Source organism: Semicossyphus pulcher, unplaced genomic scaffold (assembly GCF_022749685.1).
Source record: "Semicossyphus pulcher isolate SPU_LCO1_2020_fin unplaced genomic scaffold, fSemPul1.0.p SCAF_16, whole genome shotgun sequence".
NCBI lineage: Eukaryota > Metazoa > Chordata > Actinopteri > Labriformes > Labridae > Semicossyphus > Semicossyphus pulcher.
The window spans coordinates 15878725-15898937 of NW_027211670.1; the positions used below are offsets into that span (position 1 = coordinate 15878725).

The following is a 20213-nucleotide window of genomic DNA, read 5'->3' on the forward strand; positions in this document are numbered from 1 at the left end:
AGGTCATACCTCTTCTCTCTTTCCCGACTTCCTGCCTCTCTTCAGATTCACTGTCAAAAGACGGTAAAATTCTAAAACAAGAAAAGCAAATATGTGTTATTCCTTTAATATCCGTCATCTTTGTACCAGGAAGCAAGTAAACACACCCTGTCCTCTTATGCCACTGAAACAAGATGCTAGTTGACTGTGGTGTGAATGCTAAGTAAACCCAGCGAGGGCAGACACAATGCATTAAAACTCAAGACATTTCAAAAATCATTACCCTTTCAACGTCTGTTTATCGTGCCTCTGATTCCTTCCTCGCTAGCATGCTATCTGGTGGCAACACAGATGTTTCATTTCAGATAAGAAACAATTATTGTAGCGCATCACACGCATCATGCTATCGCTATCAGCAGAAATCTCACACCACAGCATGCAGTCCAGACGCCGCCTCCCTGTGCCCTTGGTATTTAACGACATTTCTGTCTGTCCAGGAAGATAGAAGGAATACATCAGAGCGAGCATGTGGACATTCATGAGTGTTTTCTTTCTATTTGAACCTCTGCTGTAAAATTAGGACAGTGGCTTCTCAAGAGAAACACATTTAAGGTACAGAAGCTAATCTGAGAGAGCCTTGCTGTCATGCCATTTTACCTGTTTGTGATGTTTAACGAATAAAAAATAAATAACAAGGAAGCGTTGGAGGTTTGCGACAGCATTTAAACCTCCTCTTGACACTATTTCAGCCCCGCGCTCGCACCATTATGATTCACAGAGGCCAAGTATGAAATTAGTTTCTTTTTTTAACACAACACATCTTGATTGACAGCTCAACAAATGAGAAATCATTTACTGTGAACCGAGCGGCCGCCTGCTTTTTGGCAGAAATGCAGCCCGTCTCTGAGGCGAGTGTGTGTGTGTGTGTGTGTGTGTTAAAAGGGTTTTAAAATTTGGATTTAATGTTAGGTCTGAGGCATCAAAAGCATAACAGCAGAGCTGTTTACACCATGCCTGGTACAGAAAGGTTAACCAGGTTTTGGCTTCATTTTTACATGCTTAGATGAAGATTTAAACCCACAGAACAGACATTAATGTTGTACCTGTGAGCAGAACATAAAGATACCTTTAAATTTGGTATTTCGGGTCCCTGGATCAAATCGAAATTAGTCAATTCAAGCAGTTAAAGAACATCTTGTACTTGAATCCTGTTTGGATTTCCTAGTTGGGCATGTATGTAGAGATAACTGACTTTCAGAGTGACACATAAAGAAGCACTTGTTATCTAATGTAAGAGTGACTTCATAAGATTTAGGGGGATCTACAAGAAGAATTTCATATTAATTCAAGTATGTATCATTAGTTTGTTATCGCCTAAAAATAAGGATTGTGTGTTCTACCTTTTACCTGACAACGGCATCTTTGGATCTACAGCAGAAGTGCCTCTTCCATCAAGTCCGCCATGCTGCACCTCCACATGTCGACAGCAGCAGATCAAGGACAAACCAAACACGAGTTCCGCAGCCATCATGGTTTATCCTTATCCAGGCTATGATTCTTCTACATGCATTTTAACGTCCTCTGAAGTTTTCGTTCCCCCGGAGAGACGGAAATGGCGGCAAAAGAAAACGTCCGATCTGTGTGAAGCGTTGAAACGATACTGTATCCAACATGAAACTGAAATACTATTTTTCCATAATTTGAACTGAGCTTTTTGATGCACCCTTCTCTGCAATTGTTGATGGCAACTTATCAGAGAAGTAATTCACCTGACCGTTTCACACATGTGGATTGAAATCAACATCAACTTACATTTTTTTTTAGATTTTCCGGAACTTTGTTTAAATTCGTGCTGACGTTGGATGGATGCAGTCTCGCTTTGAGTGTGTGTGAGCTCACATTTATCTACTATGACTGACCATGAAATGTTTCTGATATAACACTATTTATTGTCAACTTATTTACAGATGCTTGATGTCATTAATTGCAGAAAATAGTCATCATTAGGTTCTTCAAGTGACGACTAGAACGATGAGGTGGTGAGCACCTCTCAGTCTAACAGCAGCACAAACTGGAGCCTTGAAAACAACCATGAAGTCGAATCAACACTTCTTTAAAACAGTTTCAGCCAAAGCTTACCATTCTAACCTTCAAACAGAGAGGACTTGTTGTATTAGAGTTGGCAGAGCACACAGTGTTTTAACTGTTTAATCCTGTATTCTGCATCATTAAATGCTAATGCTTTACAGGCCCAGAACCCCTCCTCTGCAGTAATGCCATTTAATGCATAATACAGTTTCTTTAACCGAAAACCTCTAAGAGGTTCAGGCACTTCATCAAAAGGTCATTGTTCATCACAACAAAGTGAACGGCTGCATTAACCCAGAGAACGCTGCTTTAAAGAGAGCTGTAGGATAATCAGGGGAGCACAGATAGAGTGCATCACTACTGTGTGATTCCTCTTCAAGACAGCGGTAATGGCTTTTTGTAGAAGCAATATGCACACTGTCCTTTTTAACATGCAGTTGATTATGCATGCAAATGCAAACATGAATTTCTAAAGCCATTAAATTATGGGTAAGAGTTCATCCTTACCTTAAACATGCGAGTGTTTTAGTTCAATCCCAAAAGACACTTTCATTCAAAGCGCTTAAAATAACTTAAGGTAGATTTTTTAACAAAATATTTGCATCATTTAATGTCGATGTTTTATTTAATCTATGAATCATTTCAGCAGGAAAAAAAGTGTTGTTTTATTTTTACTTTCATGAGGAAATATTGATTAAAAAGGTTTAATCCAAAAGACACTTTCAGTCAAAGCGCTTAACAGTTTCGCTTAAAATAACTTTACATACATTTTTTATCAAAATATTTGCACAATTTAATGTCGATGTTTTATTTAATCTACGATTCATTTCAGCAGGAAAAAAAGAATTGTTTTATTTTTACTTTTATGAGGAAATATTAATTAAAAGGTTTTATCCAAAAGACACCTGGACTACTTGAAGGCCTGTCACTGGAGAGCCTTCTTCAGCTCTTCAGTTCAGTTGCCTTGGATTAAACCGTTGCATCAGCATGACCTGGATGACTGAGAGCCTCCACAGTAAGGAAATATTGACCATATCTGAATTATTAGCCATACATGCCTTCAGACCGCAGACTGTATGACTGAATCAGGATTGAGGTGTGAACCTGCCATCTAGTGGTTAGAAAGTTAAATGCGCCAACAAGTGCACATTTTACGACTTTGACGAATTGTTTGTGCATTACAGAATAAGTGCCCAAAACTGGATTAAGAATATGGTACCAACTTTTGTCAGTCTAACAATAGTCTGAACAGAGCTCTGTAAATAACACTGTGTTAGAATAAAAGACAGAAATGATCGGTGTATTCAGTCCTGCCTGAATTTCATTTAATATGTATGTGTGTGTTTAAGGTTATAGTACCATAAAACCGACCAAAAGCATATTAACATTATTAGACTTGTACTACGACTTTCCTACTTGCAATCAAAAAGCTCATTAGGAGGATATAAAAGGAGAACTACACTATAATATTACACATTAATAAATTATTTGTAATGTAGATCTGCTAATATGCATGCTAATTAGTCATTTGTTCATGGTTAAATATGTGCTTTACTATAAAGTGTAACTAATATTTCCGCAACACCTGTTTCAGTCAACTGTTGCAATGATATTGCTTTAAATAAGGAAGGTTAAGGTAGGCAGATGTATCCTATTCGAAATACTTATGTATCATTACATCTGAAAAAGATACAGTAACAAAACCATCCCTCCATCATCTATACCGCTTATCCTGTTCAGGGTCGCGGGGGGGCTTGAGCCGATCCCAGCAGTCACTGTGCGAGAGGCGGGGTACACCCTGGACTGATCACGAGTCAATCAAGAGACAGACAACCATTTACACCCACACCCACACCTGCAGGTAATTTAGAGTCACCACTGAACCTAACGAGCACGTCTTTGGATGGGGGAGGAAGGGAACCCACGCATGCACCGGGAGAACATGCAAACTGCACACAGAAAGGCCCACTTGCGTCCGAACGGGGATTTGAACCAGGGACCTTCTGTAAGTAAACCAATTAAATATAAACCTTAAAAAAATTATAATATATGCATATGCTTTAATTCCAATTAAAAGAGTGTTATTATGAAGCATGTTAATTTATTTATGTTACAAACATAAAACCTGACTCTCCGTTAACATGATGAAATATTTTCTGCTTTTCAAGCAAAAAAAACTTTAATTATATAAAATTTGTTCCAAAACTCTATTTAATGAATGTAAAACACTGTTAGTACTCTGTACTGCTTCTGACCAGGCAGTACTCAAACCAGGCCAGAGTGGCTCGAACCCACCAGGCAGCCAACAGACATGCAAATAATCATCGGAAGTGTCCACCAAAGCCACATCACAGCACTGCAAAGCAACTCAGAACAACATTAATCTTGCATGTCATTTATTACTTTTTAGATTTACAAGTTATTTTCACATTTCTTTTTTAAAAAAAAGGCCAACAACTCTGTGGTGTTACAGGTATCCGTACACACTGAATCCAAACGGCTGGGTTTGTCGCAGTTCAGAGACATCTTCAGATGTGTAGCCTATGAATCATAACCTGCTTTAAATAAGCAGGAGCCGTCCTAATAACTGTGTCACGTTTAGGTCCCCATAAAGAACTACATGTTCCAATTTCAACTGCAGTAAGACGAGAAACCTTAACGTTCATTCTGTCATTTTTTTAGTAGTTGGGTATCTTTCATAATGATGATCATTGTAGAGGGAAATAACAAGAGTAGAAAAGTAAACTGCCAATATACATGTATGTACAATATACGTACATGTACATACCACAGACACACACTCAAACAGAAAGGGAAATGGCCAACAACCTCAGTATCACCCTTCAAAATAAATCATGTAAGACTATTGAATCAACGGAGACAGGCTGAAGATAGACAGGGAGGTAGATAGATACACGGGGGGGGGGGGGGGGGGGAAGACAGAAGAGAAGTAGTGAGGGATCTTGGTAATTCCCTCTAGCTTATGATTCTTCTAAAAAAAACGTTCCTTTAATCAAAGAGGATCCAGATAATCTCATCTGTAATCTCAGTTTAAGTGCAGGGGTGGCGAGTGGCTCTGCCCTCTCCTGCCTCTCTGGGTTTTTTTTTTTTTGTTTGTTTGTTTTTTTTAGCTACGTGCTGTCCTTAAAACGATGTTCAGGGCTCGCTCACTAAGTTCATTGCGTTTGTACTTGCTAGTTTCCCGAGCTGCAGCACGAGCTGCGCCCCTGAGGAGCCGCTTCCTGTAGATCCACTCCCGTCCTGGTGCGCCCGCCTTGTCCGGCTCCGCCCTGAGCTTCGTTCTTCGGTAGTTTCTTTGCTACAAGGAGAGGATGAAAGATGTTTAAATAAAGTTGCAACCAAAGTCTTATTTGCTAGCTCTGACAGGTTGAAATGAAATTGCAAGTCTAACCCACAAAAGCATCAATACGTGACTACTGGCTTCTCCTTTGATACCCCTGTTTTTGCCCTAAAATCGTCCATCAGGTTAACAGGATTGGTTCAATAGATTTGTGATGTATGAAACAAAGGTACACTGCTGTTTCAAAGCATAAATGTGTGTATCATATGCAATTCTATTTTTCTGCAGAAATAAAGGGGCAAAGTGAAATGGAAAGGAAGTTTTGACTGATGCACTCACCAATAGCCATGAAAATTTCATTGACGTTCATGGCAGTCTTTGCTGAAGTCTCCATGAAGAGTAGACTGTTATCATCAGCGTATGTTTGCGCCTCCTTAAAACATAATAAACATATATTGAGGGTATGTTAAGACATTTACTGCCCTAAGATGTTTAATATAATTTTTACGATGTAATAAATTCAAGATAAGGCTTCAACTATCTGAAATCATTAAGCTGTAAATGCAAAGTTGATTAACACGTGTTTACATACCTGAAGCTCCACGGCTCTCTTGTTGGCGATGTCCGCCTTGTTTCCAGCCAGAGCGATCACTATGTTGGGACTGGCTTGTCTCTGCAGCTCCTTCACCCAGTTCTTGGCTCGTGCAAAAGTATCCTTAAAGGGCAACAAGCTTTATTAATAATGCTCTCACCCAGTGTATTCATTTTCACTTTAATATCAGACTTCAATATCAGACCTCAAAAACACCCACCAGTTTGACAATCAGGTCTAATTTGGACTGGGTGTCATTACATTTTAAACGCTGAACCTTTTATCCTGAAGCCTCCAAACACACTCTAAATATAACAACAGACATTAGAATTATGAACCCATTTCACTTTGTTCCCTGGCAGGTTAAACCTACTGTGTTGGTAATGTCGTACACCACGATGGCCGCCTGAGCGCCTCTGTAGTACATCGGAGCCAGACTGTGGTAGCGCTCCTGACCGGCCGTGTCCCAGATCTCAAACTTCACAGTGGTGTCGTCCAGACAGACGGTCTGAGTGAGGAAGGCAGCTGAGGAGAGCAGGACAACACAGATCAGTGGGAGGTTGAAGTATTAGGGTCCAACTCTTCTACTGTTATGTTTGCGGTGAGAGTTTAAAAGGTGTGTATAACATCCTTTCAGCTTGGACACAAAGTCCATGCTGCCATCCTGATTTAAACCTACATCAAACTTCAAACGTTTTAAGAAATTTGGCTTATTCGATAAAAGAAAATACAGATGTAACATAACAAACATTTAACAAAATCTAGTGAGTCATCCAAAGCCCCCTTTAAAAATAATTCACTGCTTCAAAGTCTAGAAACACTGTACTGTATCTTACCGCCGATGGTGCTCTCCTGGAATTCATGAAACTGTCCTTTCACAAAGCGCAGCACCAAGCTGGACTTGCCCACCGCCGACTCCCCCAGCAGCACCAGCTTGAACTGGCAGATTTTATTTGCTGCTGTGGCACCATTAGGCCTCGTTGATCCTCCACCGCGTCCAGCCATTGACAGAGACAGGGACTGTTACAGACGAGAAGGCCTGAGGTGTGTTAATAGTACAGGTGTATACAGGGTGACGAGATGGGGGTCAAGTCACACAGGCACTGATGGTGAGGGAGGCCAGAAACCAAACTCCTGCTAGGATGAACCAGAGCGGGGCAGCAGTGGTTGAGTGATCCTAATGACCCAGTCTACCCTGAAAATACAAACACAGAGAACCAGTGGATCAACGACTGAGAACATTCACACAATGTTCTGCTTTAACAATTAATTAGTAAAGGCAATGCAAGTTTATTTATAGAGCACCATCAAACATAAAGCAAGTCAAAGTGCTTAAAAACAGAGCATTAAAAACATTAAAAGAAATGTGACACAAGCAAAACAGAAACGAAAACACTACAGCAGTATTCTGCCCCAAGGGCACTTTCTGACACGTAAGTATTAGAAACACCTTTTTAAGTCTTCCAAACCCAGAAAAGGTGTTCCCAGTATGACTGTTTCTCCTGTAAGGGTTCCACACCCTTGGAGTTGTTACAATCACACAATTTTAAAAGCAAAACATAGTTTGTTGTTCAATTTTGGTTTTAAATCTAAATCTAACCTTTTCTTTCTAAATAGTCTTTCTCTTTAATTATAACTCGTCTGTTATAATTTCTCTTAGTTTTTAGAATTCCCAGAGTTATCTTGGGTCCCAGACCCTGGAGTCACAGACTCCTACTGTTACAATATTTGACCTAAAAAAATGGGAATGGTCTCTATCCATTTAAACCATTCCTTGAATTGTACTTATTAGCACTGCTAGTAAATATTATATTTTGACACTCACCAAGTTTCACGAAGATGTTTGTTAGTAATCAGAGGGGGAGTTTTTAGCATTTTCTTTAACATTTTAACAGTGACTGTGGACTTAGTTAAAATACGAAGAAGTTTTTGAATTCCGGACACTAAAATAAGGTTCCAAAGTTGTCCATGTAACTGACTCAACACAAAGTTGCTGTTATGTCATTTTTCTGAAGTCGACAACACATGCTAACAAACAAAGTCTGAAGATATTCATATTCTTACTTAAAATTCAACAACGCACCCAAATACAGCCTTCATACGAACTGATTACATCACAAACCGGCTAAACCTGCTGACAGTAACTTCGACCGTACAACCAGAAAACACAGAACCAGCTGTAAGTTAGCAAACAGGCTAAAGCTCGTCTGCAATAGCGACGAGTCGAGTTAGCAATGCTAACCTCGGCTAACAAGTAATAATACTTAAAGGAAACACAGAACACGTGGCCTTTCTTACCAACAACGAAAAGCAATTTCCAATTCGCCCTGGGAGTAGTGAGTTGTAACCGTGTTGTTTCTCGTTAACAACGTTTCCCCCGAAAACACTTTTAGGTACAGAAAATAATACGCTTCCGCCTTGTGTAACCAAAATACTTCCTGGTTTGGTCTGTCATGTGACGCAATGTCACAACCAATCAAATGGCCGAATAGTGACCCGTCAGAAGAGCCAACTCACTGTCATATAATAGAAGAAATATACTTGAAGTGATTAATAATATTTTCGTTCGTGAGAGGCATTAACTTAAACTCGGCTTAAATCATGTAAAAATAAGCATATTATTATTATTATTATCATTATTATTATTATTATTGTTATTATTATTATTGATATTATTATTATTATAAATTTACATAAATGCTGATAATTCAAATTAAATATTTTTTCGTAGTTGAAAATAGAAAATAATTAAATTCCCTAATAAATCTTAACTGGAATGTGAGCAAACATCATGTAGCACATTTTTATAGATTTTAAACACTTTTTTCTCTATATTAGCTTTTTTTTTTTTTTTTTTAATCACATAGTTCTTAAAATCTAATGGTTTTATTTTTATTATCAAATATTTATTTTAAGTATTAGCTGCCATTACTACACAATAAAGGGAGTTCTACTGAACTAAAACACGCTGTTATGTTGTTATGTTGTGTGGATTATCTTAACATACAATTCAGCATATGTACCACAAGATGGCGCTAGTCTATCATTAAAACTTTTACAAGCAGGACTAAAAGTCTTTTATGCCTGTTTTTTTTTTCTTCCCGAAATAAAAGTTTTCTTTATAATTCTGTATTTAAAGCTAACATCCCACAAACAACAAGATCTGATCAAGATATGAAAAGTAACTGAACTTTATTATGACAGTGCAACAACACACTTCACATGGGAGTAGATTATACAGCTTCTTGGGGACATTAATTGCACAGATCAGTGCTGCAGCAGGTGGCAGATGATATACCCGGATTATCCAGCCCCCTGCACTCTTGTGGCTCCATGCAGCCCTGGAAGAAGAAGGAGTCAGCTGTGAAAACAAAGAGAGAGACGGGAAAGATTATCAATGTGTTTTTTATTATCATTTTTTATCTGTGCAGGACATTGACGGAGCAACATATACTTACGGGAAATAGAATAAATGATGACGTTGCCACACATAGTGTGTGACCCGGGGCAGGTCTCCACGGGGCCCGGACAGGGGCGTGCCGGGCCTGCACAGTGACATTTCAAGGACTCACCTGAGAGGAAGAAAAAAACATGATGTAAACAAAGCAGGGCTGGATTTTTACGTTATAAAATCTGCTTGACGAAGGCAAACTGCAAAAGTAATATTTGAATGAAGATTTGTGTTGTACTTCAATTTTGCTTGTTGTGATTCCTGCGCATTTACTCACCTTGGCTGACAACCAGCACCACCAGAAGAGCGACAATCACAGTCTTCATGTTTTCAATATCTCTTGTCTGCACACCAATCTCTGTATGAATCGAAGAAGAGCAATTAGATGCTGTATTTTGCTGGTGGCTCTGTTTCCTAAGTCATAAGTGAAAGATATGCCACCTGGTCAAACGTCCTGCAGGAGCTGAGTGCGTGCTGTGCTGCCCCGCTGAGTCCCTTTTATCTAAACTTGTTGTGCAATCGATGCAAATCCGGTCTATCATTAACTCTATAATTGTTTACTGTGTCTCACTCACACACAGACATGAACGCTGGGAAAACCCACGCTAACCCCACTGACGGTAAAATATAAAAGTGACTCAATACAAATATTGTGTGAAATGAATCTGATGTGTTTTGAAGAGTGAGAGCGAACAAGCTGTTAAAGTATTTTTCTGCATGAAGACATCTGTTAAGACTTTCCCAACTAGTTTCCCGTTTAGCAACAATAGAATGCAAGTGGGAGGTGTTGAAATATGAAAATAGCAGTTGTGGCCTTGTTTGGCCTTGTTTATTACTCATTTCACTTTAAAGTCACAGATAAGAGGGTTGGTTTAGGTCAGATGGTAGAGCAGGCGCCCCGTACACAGAGGCTACAGGCCTCGAGGCAGAGGCTGCAGGCTCGACTCCCGCCCTCAGCCCTGGGCTGCATGTCATCCCCCTCTCTCTTCTCCCCTTATTTCCTGTCTCTCTTCAGCTGTCCTACAAATAAAGACAAACATGCTACATTACTGTCCTGTGATTGGCTGGCGATCAGTCAAAGTGTTCTAATCTTTTTTCCAGACTGTATACTGCTGTGTCTTTTCAGCCCTAATAATTACACACTTTTCACTTGAGTAAAAAATAGTCAAAAGAATTCAGAATCTTGTCCTTATTAAATCAAAATATACTTAAAGATTAAAGTATTGGATTATGATTATTGATGCATTAATCATTGCTGCTGGTAAAATCAGGATCTGTTTTGTATCTTTACATACTGCTCAGTTTAGCTTACAAATTGTCGCTCATGAATCAAGTCTCATCTTACAATATCACATTATAATTTAGCTGCTTTTCTATTTCATATAATTAATCTCAATGCATTTAGATGCATTATATATGGATTGAGGCTGCAGATAGACACACTTGATCGAAATATCTTTTATTTCTAGGGAAATTTCATGTCTTATTTTGTCTGATTTTTGTCTCATTTTGGAAGAACTGTTGCTGTTTGCCTGAGGATAAACCGAAACACTATGTGAGATGCTCAAATACATAAAACCATTTAGCATGTGGAAGCAGGACAGTGAAGAACAGTGCAGTTTGATGTGCAACTCTGTACACTGGCCCCAGATGGAGCGTTCACTAAAATATACACCTTAAAGTGGTAATCTCGGAGATCTCAGTTTCGTTCTCTTTGGCGACACCTGTGGCGATAAACGGTAATTGCGGGAGCACACTTCCTAGATATCCAGACAGTGTCGCACGTTTGACGTCCACAGTTGGCTCTAACTCTTGATTTTCCTCGCTGACGGTCGCTTTCCTTTTTAGACTGTTTATCTTCATCTGAGCGTCCAATTTGTTTCTTTTTCTTTGGATTTTCACATATTTTTGAAGTTGTATCTGTAGTCATTGATCTTTTCTTAGTTCAGCCATAGTAGATTACTGTTTACTCACAACACTTGCAGAGACCAGAAAAGCTCTCTGGCAGACCAACCACTGCTTTGTGATGGAAAACGCGTCACTAACTGGGCGACGCTTGTGATTTGTTCCGCGAAAGTCTTCGAGACAACCAGTCTGTAATACTGCAAATGCAAAGGCTTTCATCAGTGGGCCATAGGCTCAGTCACCATTGTGTTACCTCATTCGGCGATAGATAGAGACTTAACAGAGATTTATTTAAATGCAAATCTCTGAGATTATTACTTTAATGAACGTCATCTTACAAACAACCTGAAATCTAGTTGGCTTTCGGCCCCAAAAACACTTCAAAAATAAAAATTGAATAATGTGAAATTAGAATTAGTTCACATTTGTGCCAGATTTGGACATTTTAAGCTTTGTAGGGATGTTATTTTAACCATTGATAAAGTGGTTTAAGAAAAGAGACACAGATCACTGAATGCAAAAGATATTTAAAAAAAAAATATATATATATTTTATGTATCAGGATGTGAAGTTAAATTTAGATTGACAATTTCTTTTTCAAGGAAGGTCCAGGTCAAGTCAGGCAGGGCCGCTGCACAGGCACAGATGTAAAACACGTAACAGTTTAAAAAGAAAACAAAGAACAAATCAGAGGTTCAAAATGAAATCAGAGAATAAGAGCAAAAGAGAGTAAGGAAGCATAAACAGACAAAACAGAAAAGCTGGAGACCCATGCTCTTTGTTATGAGAAGATCAGAACAGACACTCCAGGACAGCAGAGTAAGAATTTCTCAGTTGAAGGTCACGATGATGGCATTCAGTCATTTGTTGCTGCAGCACGAGGCAAATGATCTCCCCGGACGGTTCATCATGACGCAGTTTCTTAATTTCATGCAACCTTTGAAGTGACTGAGAGCTGAGAGAGACCCATAAATACTTTTTCATTCTTATTACCAACATATTTTATTGTGAAATGTGCACCTCAGGCCCTGTGAGGCACTTACAGAGTAAATGGTGATACTGGTGCAGACGTTGTCTGAACCGTAGCACGTCTCCTCGGGGTTGATACCGTGCATAATGCCTCCACTGTAACACCTCAGTGCCTCACCTGGAAAAAGAAAACAAATCTGTTTCACCTTCTGATCGAACTGCCTGCAAATTCATTTGGATTTCAGGGAAGAAAAACAGCAGCTACCTCGGCTGAACACTAACAGCACAAGAGGAGCAAGAATCACGGCCTTCCTGTTCTCACAAAGTCTCGCCTCTGCACAAATATCTGCGTGAAAAGGCGAAAGACGGTGGGAGAGGATCAGAGAGCACTTTTGTAATTCAAATGTTTAAAAGCTTTAAGAAATCCCACCTGAAAGAACGTGATGAAATGTACCCGAGCGTTGCCACCCTGGCTTCCTTTTGACCCGCTCTGGTTGCACAATCAAAAACGCTTTCACCACTGCACACAGGAAACACACGGTACTACACACCTTTAAGCAAAGCCACACAAAGCAGACTTTTGAAGGACTATTGGTACTTCACTAAAGGTACCTGACGGAGAAATATAGTGTAGAACAAGTTGTAGTTTCAGTCATTACAACAACATTATTTGGAAATACAAATATGAAAACGTGAACTTGCAGCTTCACGTGTTCTGAGTGGAGACGCTGCACAAACAGAGTGTGCCGTGTTGATCGTGTAATATGATGTTTCCCCACTTCTGTTTGTTTACAGATTTGTTTTGGCCTTTGCCTTTATTTGATAGGACAAAGGATAGAGTCAGAAATGTGGGGAGAGAGGGTGGGGATGACATGCAGCAGGGGGCCAAAGGTCAAAGTCGAATAAAGGGCCACTGCATCGAGGACAGAGCCTCTAAAATCCTGAATGAGTAAAATGAAGCTGCTTGATTGAAATGTTCTTAAAGAAAATATAAAAGCTGAACAAAATTATAGATCCATTTTGAGGTTTTATGGCTGAGCAAATCCATCTGTTCAGGGTGGAGGTGGGGCTGGAGCCTATCCCAGCTTTCATTGGTTGAGAGGCGGGTTACACCCTGGACTGGCCTGTCAATCACAGGACTGACACACAGAGACAGCTCACCGCTCACATTCACACCTACAGGCAATTTTACATTCCCCAATTAACCTACTGAGCATGTCTTTTTGGACTGTGGGGGGAAGCTGGAGTACCTGGAAGGAAACCCACACATGCACGGGGAGAAGAAACTCCACACAGAAAGCCCCCCTGCGTGCGAACTGCGACTCAAACCAGGAACCTTCTAGCTGTGAGGCAACCGCAATAACCACCGTGCAGCCAACTAACCCAACATACGAACCCTTAAAGACATAAAAAACATAAATATGTGTGCGGTAATACTTTTGGGTTTGAGAATCACTTACAACGACCAAAAATTGAAGCGTTATCTTAATAAATGCACAGAAACAGAAGAGTAGCTCAGTGTGGAGGGACTCGGCTTGTTGAAGTCCCTGCACAGACCAAGTATGGAATTGGGGCTGGTAGCCGGAGAGGTGCCGGTTCCCTTGCTGGGCACTGTCAAGGTGCCCTTGAGCAAGGCAACGAATCCCCCAACTGCTCGGGGCGCAATGCACGTGCAGCCCCCTCACTCTGACATCTCTCCATTAGTGCAGGTCCACAGAGACATTCTAATGAAGCTTTGACGTGAATATGTGAACATCTGTATTTGTTCCTGTTTGAACCAGATTAAGAAGATATTTTAATATAATTTCTGTCTTACAACTTAATTGTAGGGATGCACGATATCGGATTTTTTGCCGATATCCGATATGCTGATATTTTACAACTCATTTAGCCGATTACCGATACCGATATTTTTTTCCCGCACACCTAATTGCAGAGATCATCAACTCTCTTCTGTATTGGAATTAGCGTACAGTATAATGGTGATACTCTTATCACATTTGTTACAACGGTCGGGGTGACGGGTCTTGAGAAGGTTAATCAACTTTGTAGTGTTGAAAGACTTTGCCTTGGCTCCTCCTCGCATCACCGAAGCTGAGCAGTCATTGCAAATAGCAGTTTTGCTATCTATTTCAGACACTTTGAAAAACTTCCACACCACGGACATTTTGGCTTCTAACTCTGTCATGCTGCAGGTAGACACACGTGACGTCATCACGCTGCACCGCGCAGGTCTTCTTCGCGCCGGGGACATTGCGCCGAGGTCGGGCATTTAATCAAGTATGCAGCAGCCCATTATTTTATCTGTTAATTATATCGGCGTGTTGGCGGATATCCGATAGTTAATTTTTAAGCCAATATTGGCCGATACCGATAACGTGCCGATAATATCACAATAGTAATTGTTTTAAAGAAAACACGTCATACATGAAGTGTGATTTGTGTGACACCACAGAAGGACACAGTGAAACATTTCTGCATACTTTATTTTGTCAGTCGAGGAGAAATCATTCAAAAAGAACAAAGTTCCTGAATACTCTGAATATTGTGTGAGTATAAAGAGTTTATATTTTTCCAGGAGGCATTCACACTTTGTCATTTTTATTAAATATCTAATGGGACCAACCTTTTATCTAAATATGTATATTTCATTTACTTTATCAGCAGCTTAGTTTGTGTTTAAAGATTTGTAGATCCTTGAGAGAGAACGTTTTGAGCAATTATCTTAAAGCTTTGAGGGGGAAAATTAATTCAAATGTCCTGAAGGATCTTTAGGAGGGAGTCAAACCGAAGATGTTTTATGGAATCAGAACAGAAAGGTTTGGTTATTACATATTTATAGTGTCACAAATAAAAAACTGAGAACAGAAAAAAAACATTCAATACAAAACAATAAACAATCTATGCTGTGTGACGCACATACACGTGTCCTTTCTGCTTCCTCGGTTCATTAAAACACCCAACAGCTCGCCTGTCGAAATACAGCCTCAGTGTACACAATCAACAGGTTGTCATGTAGAATGCTTACACATTGATTTTGAAACCTTTTCCTTAGGAAAAAGAATAAACAACTTTACCATGCAAGGAGGTAACAGGTAGTATCAACTGCTCTGAGGATGCTGGAAAAAATATACAGTATATACTGGAACCCACTGCTGTGGATTGTTTTTAAAGACACACTTCAGTAAAGCCGAGACGATGCACAATGACATGCTTTTGCATAGAAATGGTGTAGATTGTGGAGGGTTTGACAAACAAGAGAGCCCACAAATTGAGGAGGAGGAAATACAGCACTCCGAGATTTTTAAACACTGTCAGAAGTTGCATTTTAATAACTTAAGTTTCTCGTCCAGCTGCAGTGAAAGTCTTCAGTCTGTGAGGTCCAAACACCACGACTGCTCCGTGCTCTGAGTCTGCGCGCCGATGCTGGACCTTCGTGACGACACGCTCTCACTGTCCCTGCTCTCCGTAGACCCGCCGTTCCCCAGTAGGCACTCCAGACTGGTGTGCTCTACGTCGGACGGGTCGTCGAGAGGTGATCCTGAATTGAGGGAGGATCCGAGAGGTTGCAGCGGCGATGTTGGTGGTGAGGGGCGCACTGAGGTGCGTGAGTCATCGATTTTAAAGATGGAGGTTTCCTGGATCAGATTATGAGATTCTGGGGCGGACATCAGAACGCGAATGTCCTCGTGCGTGGCTCGTGATAAGAGGTGGGGGTAAGAAGTGGGCGATGAGTCCAGCAGGCTTTGTGTGGACGCACCTGTAGGCGCGCTGGACAAAAGGCAAGAGAGTTCATTCCTATCACTGGGAGGCTGCAGGCACAAAGTGGGCTGGGACTGGCTGATGCTGCTCGGACTCGCACTGAGAGGCCTGTTTTCAGAGTCTTCATGCCCAGAATAAGGTGCGAGGCCTGGGCCGCTCCACAGGTTTGTGCTCTCAGAGCCGTGACACGGGCCTAACCTGGGTGCAGAGTTTACAGAGAGGGGCGGGCAGGAGTGAGCAGGTGGACTAGAGGGTTGAGGTCTGTGGTGGGTTTCTGTTTGGGTTTCAGCAGCTGCGCTGTAGCCCCAGTGGCCAGCTGTTGGGACACTTTGGTGGCCGTCATGGCTCCCGGGATCGCTGTGGAAGTGGTAGGATGGAGCCAGGTTGTAGGGGATGCCAGTGTTGGGGGCTACGCCGTACGTGTATGAGGGGTGGGAGGTGTTGTAGTGCTGCAGAGACACGTGGGCCTGGAGGAGGTGCAGCATGTGGTGCAGGCCCTTGGTGAGCTCAGATACTTCCTGGTTTAATGCCCCCATCTGAGTAAAGACAGAACACAGTTTCTATTATTACACTCGGCAAATGTGGTTAATTACACACATTCAGATCAGTCCGCAGCACGGAGCATGACTCAGCCTCTATCTCTGAAGTTTAATCTCAGACTCGTGTCCAGAGGTAATTTTCTGATGACCTTCCAAAATTGAACCAAATAATTCATAATCCTCTTTGTGACTCTAAAAATGGCTTCGTCCACAGTCCTGAGCTCCAGAGGGACACCGGCCGAGGTAACTGACGCAAACAGGAGAGAAAGAAGACACAAAACCAGGAAGAGGAGGGAAAGGGGGCCAGAGAAGGGCCACAAGTAGAGCTAGGCTGTCGTCAAATGTTTTTTTTTCCTCTTCAGATTGTTGAGTCAGCACTCGCTGCTATCCTCTGCATTGCAGAGAGTGCCCTGCTGCTTAATTAATATCGGCTTCAGACAGAACCTACCTGGGCCCATCTGGATCCTCACGCTGCACCTGCTTGAGCTCTATTTACATCCACATTAAGAGACGCAGTCTGGGCCTGATCCTATTGTATGTTTCCCAAAGCTGGGACAGGAACAATGAGAAAAGCTAATGAGTTTCTGCTGGTCTGCATTTAAACTGTCAGTTCATATTCTGCCTCCCAAACATACTTCACAGATCGATTACAGGAGTCATGATCCGACATCACCTTTGGTTCTATCAATTTCTATTGAGGCTGTATCGTACCTTGTTGTTGAGTTGACTGATGCTCTGTTTGACCTCCTCCGTCTCCAGCAGCAGAGTGGCGTTAGCCTGATCGGAGTCTGGAGAAACGAGGACGAGGAAACATAAAGTATATCAACAAATAACTCACGCACACCAGAGAGATATAAAAACAAAACTTAATTATAATGTGTGAGAATAACATATACAGTATGTGTAAGTACTGCATGTGCTCACACGATCAGCTATAACATGATGACCACTGACATGTCGGGTGAATAACATTATCTCGTTACAGTGGCCCCTGTCAGTGGGCGGGATATGTTAGGCATGTTTTGTCCTTGATGTTGATGTGTTGGAAGTAGGAAGCAAAGGACGTGTGGTCTGATCCAACAGAAGCGCTACCGAAGCTCAAATTGCAGAAAAAGTTGATGCTGGTTCTGATAGAAAGGTGTCAGAACGCACAGTGCATCGCAGTTTGTTGAGTATGGGTCAGGGTGCCCATGCTGACCCATGTCCACTGCCGAAAGCGCCTACAATGGGCACGTGAGCATCAGAAGTGGACCACAGAGCAATGGAAGAACGTGGCCTGGTCTGATGAATCATGTTTTCTTTGTCTTTTTTCATACGAGGGGAAGACATGGCACCAGGATGCACTGTGGGAAGAAGGCAAGCCGGCGGAGGCAGTGTGACGCTTTGGGCAATGTTCTGCTGGGAAACCTTGCGTCCTTTGACACGTACAAACTACCTAAACATTTTTGCAGACCAGGTCCACCCCTTCATGGAAACAGTATTCCCTATTGGCTAGTTGCAGAGTGGCAGGATAATGCGCCCTGCCACTCCACAAACATGCTTCAGGAATGGTTTGAGGAACACGACGATGAGTTCAAGCTGTTGACTTGGCCTCCGAATTTCCCAGATCTCCATCCAATCGAGCGTCTGTGGGATGTGCTGGACAAACAAGTCCAGCATATCTTGGGAAATGGATTACATATGCTTTGTAGTAAGGATTCAAAACAAAGATTTTAAACATGACTGGTATGAAAGCTGCTTCGTCGAATTAATGAGGCAGAAACAAAAGAAAAGTGCAGGAAATCCTCCAGGACGCTCTAAAAGATAAAAAGTGTTTAGCAAGCTGTAATTTACAAAGTGTGTACTGTTGAAAATGACTGTCGCCAAAGCCCTTGTTTTAAGTTAATTGGCTGAACTTGAGCTGAACTGCATGCAATATTCATCCCAGAGTGATCCTCAGTGAAAGCTCAGGTCAGATGATCTGAGCCCTGCTTTGACCTTACTTGTCCTTTAACATGTTCTCTGACTCTGTGGACACCCTGCTGTCATTTCACTCGTCTGCGCGCTCATATTTCCCCCCAGAAGGAGGCACCGCAGCGCCGTCCTATCCACCGTTTGAACTCTTGAGTTTACCTGCAGCCATCTGGCACCCGCGTGACCCTCGCAGCTGGAGGCGGTTCTGCTTACCTTGGGCGCTGCCTCCCGTGCTGGCTTTGGGCCCGCTGTGCTCCACGTTGAAATGGAACGTGTGCCCATTGTCTTCGATGCCGTCTACAACCCTAGAGGGAGGGGTGGAGAGGAGGGAAGCCGGAGTTAATGTAACAGTAGAGGCTTTTTCAATTATCACAGGAGCCAGCAGCTACCCAGGAATGTGCCATGAGAGCTGCTGCTGGCAGAGGAACATGTGGGTTTGAACACGAGGAGGAGCGCCCAGTCTGGAGGGGAGGACACCTGAGCTCTCTGAACCAGCATGTACCCATCTCCAGGACTTACTAAATGACTTAGAGATACATTATGAATACAGATGGCAGGGGCAGGAGGATAAGGTGCTCTGATAATGAAATGCAGAGACATCTGCTGAAATATGCAATGCAAATACACCCCATTTACATTGAGTGGATGAGGCAGCTTTTTGTAGCATGACTTTAGGTGTCGATTAATGTGACACTTTAACTGGAAAACCTTTAAGGGTCTCGCAACGGGGTTAATACGAGGGCTTTACATGACACAGAATGTCGAATTGAGAATTGACTGTGTTGAAGTAAGCTTCCTTTTTTTCACATATATGCACCACACCAAACTCCTCTATCAAGCCACGTGAATGTCATGTTTCCATGAGTTTTCCATAAGCTGTTTGCCTCTCACGTTTCGTCTTCTATGTAAAACACACGGAGACGGAATGGTGGGGCGAAGTCGTTGTAACGGAGGCGAAACGGCGTCAAACAGCAGAGCCGGCAGGGCGGAACATCGCTGCGTGTGTGCATGTAAAGCACACGCTCTTTGTTTACATCTCCAGATGTTTTGCTTCCGCATCACCGGAGCGCTACAACAAAACACACACTGAGGTGGCTTTATATCGTCGTCGCTTGGTCCAATGTAGAATGGCGAAGGTGGCATGAGGGCCGGGTTCGTACGGCGCTGTTGCAAAACCGCAATGTAAAAAGTGCGACTGACTTTTAACGTGAAATTAACCTGCTCTTTTTTATTACACATACACAGTGCATCTGAGAGTTAATACAGCACAAGCAAGGATCAAGACAGGAAGTGCCGACAAACAGCTTCAAGTGCGATCATTTTTATCATCAACATCAACAAGGTCATCATCATCCATATCATTAAGTGCAGAGGTGTTTGCGAAAGAGCTGGGTCTTTAGCTTTTTATTAAGTCTAGTTAGCGACTTGTTGTGATGGGAGCGCCAGGCTGCCTTTCGTCGGCAGAGCGTAGTGGGCGTGAGGGAGTGTAGACCCGGATGAGGGCGTTCAGGTAGGCAGGAGCTGCTTTTGTTGCTGTTTTGTAAGCGAGCAACAGGGTTGAATTTGATGACTGGGAGCCAGTGGAGGGATATGAACAGTGGAGTGACGTGTGCCGTTTTGGGTTGATTGAAGACCAGTCGCGTTACAGTTACAGGGTCTGTTGGTTTTGGAGAG

At 42.0% G+C, this 20213-nt stretch overlaps 3 protein-coding genes across 3 annotated transcripts in view; all 3 read right to left on the reverse strand.

The window, feature by feature from the left end:
- Positions 1-4446: 4446 nt before the first annotated feature.
- LOC138593196 (ras-related protein Rab-5C-like) lies at positions 4447-8389 on the reverse strand. Its single transcript, XM_069664097.1, has 6 exons — positions 8259-8389; positions 6797-7155; positions 6334-6485; positions 5961-6083; positions 5708-5801; positions 4447-5386 (listed from the first exon to the last, which is right to left on the reverse strand). Exons 2-6 carry the CDS (start codon positions 6963-6965, stop codon positions 5262-5264), a joined length of 663 nt encoding a protein of 220 aa, XP_069520198.1. The 5' UTR covers positions 6966-7155; positions 8259-8389; the 3' UTR covers positions 4447-5261.
- Positions 8390-9177: 788 nt separating this feature from the next.
- LOC138594024 (toxin 3FTx-Oxy5-like) lies at positions 9178-9866 on the reverse strand. Its single transcript, XM_069665114.1, has 4 exons — positions 9853-9866; positions 9689-9769; positions 9419-9532; positions 9178-9321 (listed from the first exon to the last, which is right to left on the reverse strand). Exons 2-4 carry the CDS (start codon positions 9735-9737, stop codon positions 9215-9217), a joined length of 270 nt encoding a protein of 89 aa, XP_069521215.1. The 5' UTR covers positions 9738-9769; positions 9853-9866; the 3' UTR covers positions 9178-9214.
- Positions 9867-15653: 5787 nt separating this feature from the next.
- The window catches only part of LOC138593216 (voltage-gated delayed rectifier potassium channel KCNH4-like), a 36076-nt gene continuing 31516 nt past the window's right edge, over positions 15654-20213 (reverse strand). Inside the window, exons 14-16 of the mRNA XM_069664121.1 lie at positions 18753-18844; positions 17298-17374; positions 15654-16583 (exon numbers count right to left, since the gene is read on the reverse strand). Of these exons, the coding sequence (XP_069520222.1) occupies positions 15654-16583; positions 17298-17374; positions 18753-18844 (1099 nt within the window). The remainder of the gene's footprint in view (positions 16584-17297; positions 17375-18752; positions 18845-20213) is intronic.

Bases quoted from the DNA above. Each gene is read 5' to 3' on its own strand.
- LOC138593196 (XM_069664097.1), bottom strand. From the start codon at position 6,965: ATGGCTGGACGCGGTGGAGGATCAACGAGGCCTAATGGTGCCACAGCA. The intron at 6,486-6,796 runs GTAAGATACAGT...TGCTCTCCTCAG, and splicing joins CCAGGAGAGCACCATCGGCG to CTGCCTTCCTCACTCAGACC. The intron at 5,387-5,707 runs GTGAGTGCATCA...CTCTCCTTGTAG, and splicing joins TGAAATTTTCATGGCTATTG to CAAAGAAACTACCGAAGAAC.
- LOC138594024 (XM_069665114.1), bottom strand. From the start codon at position 9,737: ATGAAGACTGTGATTGTCGCTCTTCTGGTGGTGCTGGTTGTCAGCCAA. The intron at 9,533-9,688 runs GTGAGTAAATGC...TCTTCCTCTCAG, and splicing joins GGTGCTGGTTGTCAGCCAAG to GTGAGTCCTTGAAATGTCAC. The intron at 9,322-9,418 runs GTAAGTATATGT...TTGTTTTCACAG, and splicing joins CATCATTTATTCTATTTCCC to CTGACTCCTTCTTCTTCCAG.